Consider the following 13282-nt stretch of genomic DNA (forward strand, 5'->3'; position numbering starts at 1 on the left):
CTATCTATCTATCTATCTATCTATCTATCTATCTATCTATCTATCTACCTACCTACCTACCTACCTACCTAGCTAGCTAGCTAGCTATGTATCTATCTATCTATCTAGGAGACAGTCTCATTCTGTTGCCCAGGCTGGAGTGCAGTGGCACGATCTTGGCTCACTGTAACCTCTGCCTCCTGGGTTCAAGAGATTCTCCTGCCTCAGCCTCCCGAGTAGCTGGGATTACAGGCGTCCGCTACCACACCCAGCTAATTTTTTTGTACTTTTAGTAGAGATGGGGTTTCACCATGTTGGCTAGGCTCGTCTCGAACTCCTGACCTCAGGTGATCCACCTGCCTTGGCCTACCAAAGTGCTGGGATTACAGACGTGAGCCACCGTGTCCAGCCCCAGCCCCATAAGAAAGATTTATATTCACCTTTTAAGAAACTGCCAAAATGTCTTTTGGAGTGGCCATGCCATCATGTTCTCCCCAGCGTGGATGAAGGCTCCATTTCCACACACCCCCGCTTGATATTGATGCGACATCTTTTTAATGTTGAACGTTTCTGGATAACACATGCAGCATGGCTTTCTTTTGCATTCAGAGTGTTTCCTATCCCTCGGCAGCATTTGAAAGATTTCTTCATATGGATTGTGTGTGTATATTTTTGCACATTTATTTCTGAGAGTTTTGTTTTTTGGGAGTGTGCTGTTGCAAATGGGATGTTTTCTTTTAACTTTTCTAACTGCTTGTTTGTACACAGGAAGACTGTTTGAGGCCAGGCTTGGTGGCTCACACCTGTAATCCTAGCACTTTGGGAGACTGAGGCAGAAGGATTGCTTGAGCCCAGGGGTTTGAGACCAGCCTGGGCATCATAGCAAGACCCCGTCTCTATTTTTTTTTTTTTTTTTTTTTTTGAGACAGGGTCTTTCTCTGTCACCCAGGCTGAAGTGCAGCAGTGCACTCCCGGTTCACTGCAACCTCCACGTCCCGGGTTCAAGCAGTTCTCGTGCCTCAGCCTTCTGAGTACCTGGTATCACAGGTGTGTGCCACCACACCTGGCTAATTTTTGTATTATTAGTAGAGATGGGGTTTTGCCATGTTGGCCAGGCTGGTATCAAACTCCTGGCCTCAAGCAATCCGCCTCCCTTGGCCTCCGAAAGCGCTGGGATTACAGGTGTGAGCTGTGCCCAGCCCCATCTCTATATTTTAAAAATTAAGAAAAAGGAAGGCTGCTTAGTATGTTACTTTTGTACCTAACTCCTTAGCAAAATCTACCTCCTTTTTAAGAGCAAATATAATTATTTCACCTCCTGCTTTTTTCTTAAATGTTTTACTTTCCTCCTTGCCCAGTTTCATCAGCTAGGGCCTCCAAAATAACTGTGGTAACAGGGCATTCTTTTGTTGTGAAGGTTAATGGAAGCTTCTATTGCTTCCATCCCCTACAAATGATGCTGGGCTTTGGCTTGATAGGTGTGTGTCTGGGTGTAATTTCCTTTATCGTGTGTAATTTAAGGAAGTATCCCTCTTTCTAATTTGGTAAGTTTTTAAAATAAGTTTTGTAGTAAATTTTGTCAAATGCCTTTTCAACATCTACGATGATTATGATTTTTCTTTTAGCATATTAACATAAATGAAATTAGGCCGGGCGCGGTGGCTCAAGCCTGTAATTCCAGCACTTTGGGAGGCCGAGGTGGGCAGATCACGAGGTCAGGAGATCGAGAGCATCCTGGCTAACACAGTGAAACCCCGTCTCTACTAAAAATAGAAAAAATTAGCCAGGTGTGGTGGCGGGCGCCTATAGTCCCAGCTATTCAGGAGACTGAGGCAGGAGAATGGAGTGAACCCAGGAGGCGGAGCTTGCAGTGAGCCTGGATCGTACCACTGCACTCCAGTCAGAGCAACAGAGCGAGAATACATCTCAAAATATATATATATAATGAAATTAAAAGATGTTCTAATTTTGAACCATCCTTGTTATACTGTACAAGTCTCACTTGGTTTAGATCACTTTTTTTTTTTTTTCTTTTTTTTGAGACGGAGTCTTGCTCTGTCACCTAGGCTGGAGTGCAGTGGCCGGATCTCAGCTCACTGCAAGCTCTGCCTTCCAGGTTCACGCCATTCTCCTGCCTCAGCCTCCCGAGTAGCTGGGACTACCGGCGCCCGCCACCATGCCTGGCTAATTTTTTATTTGTATTTTTTAGTAGAGACGGGGTTTCACCCTTTTAGCTAGGATGGTCTTGATCTCCTGACCTCGTGATCTGCCCGCCTTGACTTCCCAAAGTGCTGGGATTACAGGTGTGAGCCACCGCACCTGGCCAGTTTTAGGTCACTTCTTTTTTAGGCCCCAGTGGGGTTTATTTGGTAATACTTTATTTTGGATTTTCTTACATTGATTGGTATGTAAACGTCTTCCCTTGTTTTGTTTTAGAGATAGGGCCTTGCTCTGATGCCCAGGCTGGAGTGCAGTGGTACGATCATAGTTTATTGTAATTTCAAACTCCTGGGCTCAAGTGATCCTCCTGCCTCAGCCTCCTAGGTAGCTGGGACTACAGGCACGAGCCACCACGCCCGGCTAATGATGAAATTTTTTTAGAGACAGAGTCTTGCTGTGTTGTCCAGGCTGGAGTTCAGTGTACATTGTAGATATAAATATTTATTGGTCTTTCCACTGGAATCATTCCCTCTCCCATCTGTTTCAAATCCATGCACAAGTACTCCACCCACACCCCCCAGCTGCAAAGCACTGATGTTGTCCAACTTGCCTTGAGAAGGGAGAACTGTTTCCCTCTTTGTATGTCTGCTGGTGTCCAGGCCGGTGCTGTGTTTTTGGTAAATACTTGACCCACAGAGTGTGGGAGGCAGGCAGGGAAGGCTTCTGCATTTCCTTTCTGGATCAGAAATCATGGATCCATCAGGCATGTTGAGAAACCAGCAGGTCAGGTGGCTGCACACTCGAGTTGGCACCTGACTCCGAATTGCTCAGGGGCCCCTGCATACCAGTGATTTGCTTTTCTTTTATTGCAAAAGCAGAAGTGGGGGTTGATTGAGCTTGGGCAGCCTTGGGAGGCAGATAAGCCGCATCAGCGCGCTCCTGGCCGTTTGTAGGTTGTATGACCTTGGGGGAATCTTCTCAACTCTCTGAGCCTTTGTTTTTTCTCTCATTAAGTAGGGATCGTCCATTCCTCATTGGACTATTGTAAGGCCTAAGATCAAACTTGTAAGGCCTAAGATCAAACATCTTTTTTTTTTTTTTTTGAGATGGAGTCTCGCTTTGTCGCCAGGTTGGAGTGCAGTGGCCCGATCTCGACTCACTGCAGTCTCTGACTCCCAGGCTAAAGCAATTCTCGGCCTCAGCCTCCTGGGTAGCTGGGATTACAGGTGCCTGCCACCACGCCCAGCTAATTTATTTATTTATTTTTTGTATTTTTAGTAGTGATGACGTTTCACCACCTTGGCCAGGCTGATCTTGAACTCCCGATCGTGTGATCCACCCGCCTTGGCCTCCCAAAGTGCTGAGATTACAGGCGTGAGCCACCATGCCCAGCCCCCAGATCAAACATCTTTCAAGGCACTTGGAGAAGTGCCTGGGCTCCGGGGTCTTTAGGCTGTAACCATAGCAAAACATTCAAATCACAGCTGCTCTCCCTTCTCTCTTCTCTCCAGTGTGGGAATGTGGAGGACCAACCTTCTCGTTCCCATTCACCCTGGAGTTCTTTCTTCTAAACTTCAGAATGTGGAGGACCAACCTTCTCCTTCCCATTCACCCTGGAATTCTTTCTTCTAAACTTCATCTGGCACCTGCTGTGCTGTGCAGGGATTCATGGTGGCGGGAGGGGAAAGGTGGTGGGCAGAGGTCAGGGATGGTCAAGTCTGGCCTTCAGCTTGCCTCAGTCCCTGTGGCTGATGCCTTGCCCTTTACTCTGGAATCTGGACCCTACCAGCTCCTACCAAAGGCTCAGTGCAGAGAGGGCTCGAGGGCACCCCCTATCGGTGAGCAGATTCTGTAACCGCCCACACCTCCCCCTCTCTTGAGTGGATGATCAGCCTCAGTAATCCAGAGACACGTTCTTGGATTCTGCCAGCTTTATTTTTCAGTTGAAAACTCAAAGGAAAAAGTTATATCCCAAAAGAAAGTAAAAAACTTCCAATGCTGTAGCCTGGGGGCCTGAGTTCACAGGTACCCCTACCAAAGCGGAGGCCCTCCCCAGAGCCTCCTGAAGCATTCCGTCCCAGTGTGTCTACCCCAACGAGAGAAGCTCCCTACCTGGGCTTCTGATTAACAGGCTTGGGGCCACCAGTTCCCCTCAAGGAACCTCCTGCCTCAGAAGACCCCTGGATCAGGCAGGGAAAACCAGTACCAAGCTGCTGAGGGCCTGGCTTCGTGTCCCCCACCACACAGTCAGTGTTCTGAAGCGGCTTCCCAGATGGATGTTGAATAAGTGAGTAAATATCTTGGGCATGAACAGGGGCCAGGTGGAGTTGTCTCTGCAGAGCTGATACTCGCTGGCCACACTGTCTCCTCTTTACAGTGGAGGTGTGGAGGAAGGGGGAGAATTACCCAGACCAGTGGCAGAGTTTCCCCCAGAAGTATTTTTGAGCCCAGTGGCAAGGAGCTCTTATTCCCTGCGTTTGAAGCATGTGCAGTTCTGAGTTTCCCGGCATTCCATGCTGCTTATTCTGTCCCAGCCATGAATCTTGCCCTTGCCAAGGAACTGGAATTGGAGTAGAAGGTGAAGGAGTTTGAAGTCTTTGGTAGCCTAATGCTGGCTTGGATGACATCTCAAACTGTAAAGGAGAGAGAAGACCAGGCAATGGGCCCTGGAGGAGAGGGGCCCCTGGCCCTCATTATTAACAGGACAACTCCCCATCCACTCCCACCCATCTCCCTCTCCCCTTTGTGTAAGAGCAGCAGGCATGGGTCGGTGAGTCCCTATACCTGCAGGGCCTTTGCAGGCGGTGGTGCTAGGCCCAGCCTGCTGAGTTCCTTGGAAATGGAACAAGCATCTGTCGAGGGTTCACTCTGTGTCAGGCTCTGCTGCCAGCACCCTGGACACAGAGAAGACCAAGACACACTTCCTAGGCAAGGGGAGGGTGGAACCGTAGCACACGATGCTTTGAGAGCTCAGGATGCATCCAACCCACAGGGTGGGCTAAAGGGAGCTCACTGTGTGGGTGAGATCTTCAGTACAGCAGGCAGTGGAGGCCGTGACGCGGGGCTCCTGGCCCTAGAGGTGTTGCTCTGCTGTGTCACCGTCAAATGTGGTGGGCAAGGGCACAGACTGACACTCAGAGCTACCAGGTTAAGGAAGTGCCCCTCTATCCCTCACCTGCTAAGAGAACTGTTTAAAAGGTGGGCTTTAATTTTTTTGAGATGGAGTCTCGCTCTGTTACCCAGGCTAGAGTACAGTGGTTCACTGCAACCTCTGCTTCCTGGGTTCAAGTGATTCTCCTGCCTCAGCCTCCTGAGTAGCACCTGCCACCACACCTAGCTAATTTTTATATTTTTAGTAGACACGGGGTTGGGCCAGGCTGGTCTCAAACTTCTGACCTCAAGTGATCCACCTGCCTTGGCCTCCCAAAGTGTTGGGATTACAGGAGCAAGCCACTGTGCCCAGCTATTTATTTTTTTCAGACGGAGTCTTGCTCTGTTGCCCAGACTGGAGTGCAGAGGTGCCATCTTAGCTCACTGCAACCTCTGCCTCCCAGGTTCAAGTGATTCTCTTGCCTCAGCCTCCCGAGTAGCTGGGATTACAGGCGTGTACCACTATACCTGGCTAATTTTTATATTTTTAGTTGAGACGGGCTTTCACCATGTTGGCCAGGCTGGCCTCAAACTCCCGACCTCAGGTGATCTGCCTGTCTCAGCCTCCCAAAGTGCTGGGATTACAGGTGTGAGCCACCTCACCTGGCCAGGAAGCACCCTTCTATCCGTCATTTGCTAAGAGAACCGTTTAAAATATGGGGTTTAGGTGGCCTTTTCTGCTATCTCTTTCTGCTACATTCTGGTTCTTTTTCAGAGATATAATTTTCCGTAATTAGTCAATTAGCTGATTAGATAAATTAATTACTAAACTACACATTTAGTAATTAGTAATTTTAATAATTTCTAGTTCCCTGCTGAAATCTATAATCTGTGTCTAATAAGCCTGCTATCTGAGTCCTGTGTGTCTGTGTCTGTTGTCTGTCTGTGCTAGTTTTTACACTTAGAATTTTATCTCCTTATGTGTTTGGTTTTTTAACGACGGTGTTCATATGTATAAAGTTTATCATTCCCTCACCACGCCTAGCACAGAGGTGCTCCATATACATATACATTTCTAATGTAAAAAATGTTAAATGTGGTTAAACACATGTAAAATTCACCGTAACCATTTTAAAGTGCACAAATCAGTGTAAGTACATTCGTATTTTTGTGCAACCAATCTCTGGAACTCGCTAAATCCTGCCAAACTGAAACTTTATCCCCATTAAATAGCCCATTACTGCTCTCTCCCAGCTCCTGGCAGCCACCACTGTACTTTGTCTCTGTGAAACTCGTTACTCTAGGTCCTTCAAATATGTTTTTGTGACTGGCTTATTTCACTTTGTATAATGTCCTCAAGGTTCATCCATGTGGTAGCGTGTGTCACAATTTCCTTCCTTTTTAAGGCTGAATCCTAATTGATGGTATGGAGAGACTACATTTGTTTATCTGTCAGTGGATACTTGGGTTGCTGGTGTCTCTTGGCCGTTGTGAATAATACTGCTATGAACATCGGTGTATAAATGTGTGAGACCCTTTGAATTTTAGGGAATACATACCCAGAAGTAGAACTGCTGGATTGTACAGTAATTCTTTGTTTTGAGACAGAGTCTCACTCTGTCACCCAGGCTGGAACGCGGCGGTGCAGTCTTGGCTCATTGCAACCTCCGCCTCCCGGGTTCAAGTGATTCTCATGCCTCAACCTCCCAAGTAGCTGGGATTACAGGCCCACACCATCACACTTGTCTAATTTTTGTATTGTTGTAGAGATGGGGTTTCACCATGTTGGCCAGGCTGGTGTCAAACTCCTGGCCTCAAGTGATTCGCCCGCCCCAGCCTCCCAAAGTGCTGGGATTACAGATGTGAGCCACTGCACCTGGCTGATTTTTAACTTTTTGGTGAATTGCCATATTGTTTTTTCCATTTATTCTCCCAGTAAGAGTACACAAGGGTTCAAACCGCTCAACATCCTAACACTTGTTATTTTCTGTATTGTTTACAGCCATCCTAATGGGTCTGAGGTGGCAACTCCATGGAGGTTTTTTTTTTTTTTTTTTTTTTTTTTTTTGAGACAGAGTCTTGTTCTGTCACCAAGGCTGGAGTACAGTGGCGGGATCTCAGCTCACTGTAACCCCTGCCTCCTGGGTTCAAGCAATTCTCCTGCCCCAGCCTCTTGAGCAGCTGGGACTACAGGCGTACATCACCCCTCCTGGCTGATTTTTGTATTTTTTAGTAGAGACGTGGTGTCACTGTGTTGGCCAGGCTGGTCTTGAACTCCTGACCTCAAGTGATCTGCCCACCTTCGCTTCCAAAAGCACTGGGATTACAGGCGTGAGCTACTGTGCCTGGCCTCTCCATGTGGTTTTGATTTGAGTTCCCCTAATAATTAGTGATGTTGAGCATCTTTTTACGTGCTTATTGGCCATTTGCGTATCTTATTTGGAGAAATGTCTATTCAAGTCCTTTGTACATTTTTGAACTGGGTTGGGTTTCTGTTAAATTGTGAGAGTGCTTTATGTATTCTAGATGGGAACTCCTTATCAGATATAATTTGCACATCTTTACTCCCATTCTGTAGGATGCCTTTTCACTCTGTTAATACAGTATCCTTCAATGCAATCCAGTTTGTCTATTTTCCTTTTGTTCATGTACCTTTGGTGTCATATGCGTCATATCAAGTCATTGCCAAAAAGGAAGTCCTCCTACGTGTTTTAACAGTTACATAGTGGCCAGGCACAGTGGGTCACTCCTGTAATCCCAGCACTTTGGGAGGCCGAAGCAGGTGGATCATGAGGTCAGGAGATCAAGACCATCCTGGCTAACACGGTGAAACCCCATCTCTACTAAAAAAGTACAAAAAAAAAAAAAAAAAAAAATTAGCCACGCGTGGTGGCGGGCACCTGTAGTCCCAGCTACTCAGGAGGCTGAGACAGGAGAATGGCATGAACCGGGGAGGCGGAGCTTGGAGTGAGCTGAGATCAAGCCACTGCACTCCAGCCTGGACAAGTAAGCAAGACTCTGCCTCAAAAAAACAAAACAAAAGGTGTATAGTTTCAGCTCTTACAGTTAGGTCTTTAATCAATTATTGAGGTTTTCTTTTTTTTTTCAACATGGTATAAGGTAACGGTTTAACTTCGTTCTTTTGGATGTGCATATCTAGTTTTCCATTTGTTGAAAGACTGTCCTTTCCCCAATTCGATAGTCTTGGCATCCTTACTGAAATCACTTGACCATATGTGTAAGAGTTTCTTTCTAGACTCTATTTCATTCGACTGGTCTGTATGTATGTCTTTATGCCAGTACCACACTTTTGACCACTGTAGCTTTTCACAAATTTTGAAATTGGGAAGTATAATGTGTCCAACTTTGTTCTTTGTTTTCAAGATTGTTTTGGCCATTTGGGGTCCCTTGAAATTGTGTATAAACTTTGGGATGGATTTTTCTAAAATTGAAGAAAAAATGCCACTGGGATTGCGATAGCAATTGCATTAAACCTGTAGATCACTTTGAGTAGTATTGACATCTTAACGATACTAAGTCTTATAATCCTTAAATATGAGATGCCTTTACATTTGTTGCACAACTGGTCCCTGGGACTCTACATCCTACCAAAGTCTGCCTCCTGGTTAAGTTTATTCCTATTTTATTTTATTTGATGCTATTGTAAATGGACTTAAAAAAAAAAAAAAAAAAAGATGGTGTCTCACTATGTTGCCCAGGCTGGAGTACAGTGGCTATTCACAGGCATAATCATTATCAAAACTGAGAGCGTCGACCTGTGAGTCTCAAGCAATCCTCCTGCCTCAGCCTCCCAAGTAGCAGAGACTGTAGGCATGTACCACCATGCCTAGGAGGAATTGTTTTCTTAATTTCCCTCTTGGATTGTTGACTGTTGGTGTGTAGAAATTGCAACTGACTTTTGTATGTTGATTTCGTAATCCTGAAACTTTGACAAATTATTAGTTCTAATGTTTTTTTTTCATGCAGTCTTCACGATTTTTGACAAAGAAGATCACGTCATCTGTTAACAGATAATTTTACTGCCTCTGTTCCAATTTGGATGCCTTTTCTTTTTCCTTTCTTTCTTAATAGCTTTGGCGAGGATTTCCAGCATTATGAAAGCAGGCATCATTGTTTTATTTCTCATCTTGGAAAACTTTGTCTTTCATCACTGAGTGTGATGTAAGCTGAGGGTTGTTTATATGACCCTTATTATGTTGAGGTCATTTCTATTTTGAGTTTGTGTTTTTTAATCATGAAAGGGTATGAAACTGTGTTAAATGTTTTTTCTGCACTAACTGAAATAGTCATGTGTTTAACAGAATGAAGGAATGTGATATCTTACATTTTTATATGGTAACCATCTTTGCATTCCAGGAATAAATCTCACTTGATCATGGTGTATAATCCTTTTTATGATGCTGTCGAATTCTCTTTACGAGTATTTTGTTGAGAACTTTTGTATCTGTATTTATGAGGGATATTACTCTATTTTCCTCTGGTTCTTTGTCTACCTTTGGTGTCAGTAATGCTGGCCTCACAGAATGCATTTGGAGGTATTCTTTCCTCAGTGTTTCGTAAGAATATGAGCAGGATTGGTGTTGATTGTTCAAATGTTTGGTAATTTACCAGTGAAGCCATCTGATCTTGTGCTTTTCTTTCTTGCCAAGTTTTTGGTCACTGATTCAATCTCCTTGGTAGTTACAGGTCTGTTTTTCTGTCTTCTACTTATTTCTGCTCTAACCTTTATTATTTCCTTCTCCTATCTTCAGGTTTAGGCTGTTCTTTTTCTAATATCTTAAGGTAGAAGGTTAGGTTGTTGGTTTGAGAGCTTTTCCTTTTTCTTTGAGAGAGGGTCTTGCCATATTGCCCAAGCTCGTCTAAAACTCCTGGGCTCAAGCAATCTCCTGGCCTCGACCTTTCAAGTAGCTGGGATTATAGAACAGTGTCACTGTGCCAGGCTGCTGCTGTTTTTGTTTTTTTTGTGGGGGTGGGGAGTGAGGCGGGAGGTAGAGGAGTCTAGCTGTGTCACCCAGGCTGGAGTGCAGTGGTACAATCTCAGCTTACTGCAACCTCTGCCTCCCGGGTTCAAGTGATTCTCCTGCCTCAGCCTCCCAAGTAGTTGAGATTACAGGCACGTGCTACCACGCCTGGCTACATTTTATATTTTTAGTAGAGACGGGGTTTCACCATGTTAGCCAGGCTGTTCTCAAACTCTTGACCTCAGGTGATTTGCCCACCTTGGCCTCCCAAAGTGCTGGGATTACAGGTGGAGGCACTGTGCTCAGCTGGCTTCTTTAATGTAAGTGTGTACAGCTACAAATTTCCCTCATAGCACTGCTTTTGCTGCATCCCGTAAGATGTGATGTTTTGCCTCAAGATACTTTCTAATTTTCCTTTTTTTCCTTTGATCCACTGGTTTTGTAGTATGTTGTTTAGTTCCCACATACTTGTGGATATTTCAGTTTTCCTTCTATTATGATTTCAGTCATTTAAAATGTATTAAATCTCGCTTTGAAGCCTAACATACAATCTTTCCCCAAGAACATTCCATGTGTACTTTTGAAGAGTGTGTATTCTGCTGTTGGGTGAAGTTATCTGTGTGGTAGGTCCACCTGGTCTATAGTGTTATTCAAGTACTTTGTTTCCTTCTTGATCTTCTGTCTGGATGTTTTATTCATTATTGAAAGTGAGGTATTGGGCCAGGTGCAGTGTCTCAGGCCTGTAATCCAAGCACTTTAGGAGGCCAAGATGGGTAGATCACTTGAGGTCAGGAGTTTGAAACCAGCCTGGCCAACATGCTGAAACCCTGTCTCTACTAAAAATAGCCGGGGCTACTCCGAGGCACAAGAATCACTTGAACCCAGGAGGCGGAGGTTGCAGTGAGCTGTTATCATGCCACTGCACTCCAGCCTGGGCAACAGAGTGAGATTCCATCTCAAAAAAATAAAAAAAGTGAGGTGAAGTCTCCTGCCATTATCGTAGAACTATCTATTTCTCCTTTCATTCTACAGTGTTTGCTTCAGTGTTTGCTTCATAGATTTAGGAGCTCTGAGGTGCGTTGCATGTACATTTATAACTGGTGAATTGACAGTTACCGTTATCTCTTGTAACAGCTTTTGACTTTAGGTCGATTTTGTCTGATATTAGTATAGCTACTCTTTTTTCTTTTCATCCTTTCACTTTCAACCTATGTGTAAGTCTCTTAGTCTTTTGATTGTGGAATTCATTTGTATTTTTAAAGATTATCATTCTGACGCAACTCACTAACCTGGTGACTGTGTCATGAGGCCCACAGCCAAGGACTGTGGTGAGCAGTTGCTGTGGGAGGACCCCAGGACACTGCTTATGGGACTTCCTGATGGAGAAGGACTTCCTGGTGCCACGCCATTGACTGTTTTCTGCATGGTTTATGGTTTGCTTTCTCTCTCGTTTCGTCCCTTTGTGTTTAATTGATATTTTTTTTTATTGTCACACACTTAGAATTCCTTCTCATTTCCTTTTGTGTACATTCTGTAGATATTTTGTCATTACCAAGGGGATTACATGAAGCATCCTGAAGTTATAGCAATCCATTTTAAATCAGTAAGTTCAATCACATACAAATACCCTACTCTTTGACAGCTGTGCCTCCCTCCTGCGTTGCTGATGTCACAAATTATATCTTATTTTTAGAGACAGGGTCTCACGCTGTCACTCAGGCTGGAGTGCAGTGGCATTATCGTAGCTCAGTGTAACCTCAAGTCCCTGGACTCGAGTGGTCCTTCTGAGTAGCTGAGACTACAGGTGCATGCCACCATGCTTAATTTTTTTCACTTACATATTTAACAGATTTATAGTTACACATCTTTTAAATCTAATAACAGATATGAATCAAAATTACAATACAGGTCTTGGTATGTGGCCTCAAATTTCCACCTAGCATTTTTTTTTTTTTTTGACTTGAAGGACTCCCTTTAGCATTTCTTGCATAATGAACTCCCTCAGCTTTTGTTTATCTAAGAATGTCTTAATTTCTCTGGTTGGGCAGGAGGCGGGCAGATCACGAAGTCAGGAGTTCGAGACCAGCCTGGCCAACATGGTGAAACCTCGTCTCCACTAAAAATACAAAAATTAGCCGGGCGTGGTGGCGTGCACCTGTAATCCCAGCTACCTGGGAGGCTGTACCACTGCATTCCAGCCTGAAGGACAGAGACCCTGTCTCAAAAAAATAATAAAAAGCATCTTAATTTCTCTTTTTCTTATGAGAGTTCATAATATGCCTTTATTTTAATTTTTTTTTGAGACGGAGTCTCGCTCTGTCACCCAGGCTGGAGTGCAGTGGCTAGATCTCAGCTCACTGCAAGCTCCGCCTCCCGGGTTCCCGCCATTCTCCTGCCTCAGTCTCCCGAGTAGCTGGGACTACAGGCGCCCGCCACCTCGCCCAGCTAGTTTTTTGTATTTTTTAGTAGAGACGGGGTTTCACCGTGTTAGCCAGGATGGGGTCGATCTCCTGACATCGTGATCCGCCCGTTTCGGCCTCCCAAAGTGGTGGGATTACAGGCTTGAGCCACTGCGCCCGGCCTATGCCTTTCTTTTGTAACTTATAGTCACCTTTTAATTTGTCCTCCAAAAGTTAATTATAATTTGGTGACTGCTTTTCTTAGATACTTCTCTGGTGTCCAAGAAAGGGGAATAATTTAGCCCTTGATTTAAAAGCCCCTAAGGGAGTGAGAGGGCCTTCACTGCAGATACTATTCCATCGTGCCGCTGCGGCTGTAAGTCTTCCTGTTGTCCTCCCCAGATGTTTGGTTGACGGCTGAAGTAGCCGACAGTTTTGTATTTACACGGTCAAAACAACGAGCGCTTCTGCTTGATTCACAGGTTCTTGGAGGTTCCCGTGCAGCCATACCACCTCCTGTCTTGGCACTTCATAGTTGTCTCATTGAGTCTAAGGCTGCCTCCTGAGGGTCTAGTTGGTAGACCATGAAGTTGATTCCTGCCTTAAGCCTAGCTCTGCCAGCAGTTGTCCTAGATTCTCACCAGTCACATTTTTGGTACTGGAACGGTGCTT

The 13282-nt window shown here is 45.0% G+C and overlaps 1 protein-coding gene across 1 annotated transcript in view; it reads right to left on the reverse strand.

Annotated features, from left to right (window-relative positions):
- Positions 1–4507: 4507 nt before the first annotated feature.
- Positions 4508–13282, reverse strand: part of LOC111555239 — a 151804-nt gene continuing 143029 nt past the window's right edge. The window contains exon 67 of the mRNA XM_031934456.1: positions 4508–4772. Coding sequence (XP_031790316.1) covers positions 4745–4772 — 28 coding nt within the window. The 3' untranslated portion in view covers positions 4508–4744. The remainder of the gene's footprint in view (positions 4773–13282) is intronic.

The sequence above is a fragment of the Piliocolobus tephrosceles genome, chromosome 17 (assembly GCF_002776525.5).
Source record: "Piliocolobus tephrosceles isolate RC106 chromosome 17, ASM277652v3, whole genome shotgun sequence".
Classification (NCBI taxonomy): domain Eukaryota; kingdom Metazoa; phylum Chordata; class Mammalia; order Primates; family Cercopithecidae; genus Piliocolobus; species Piliocolobus tephrosceles.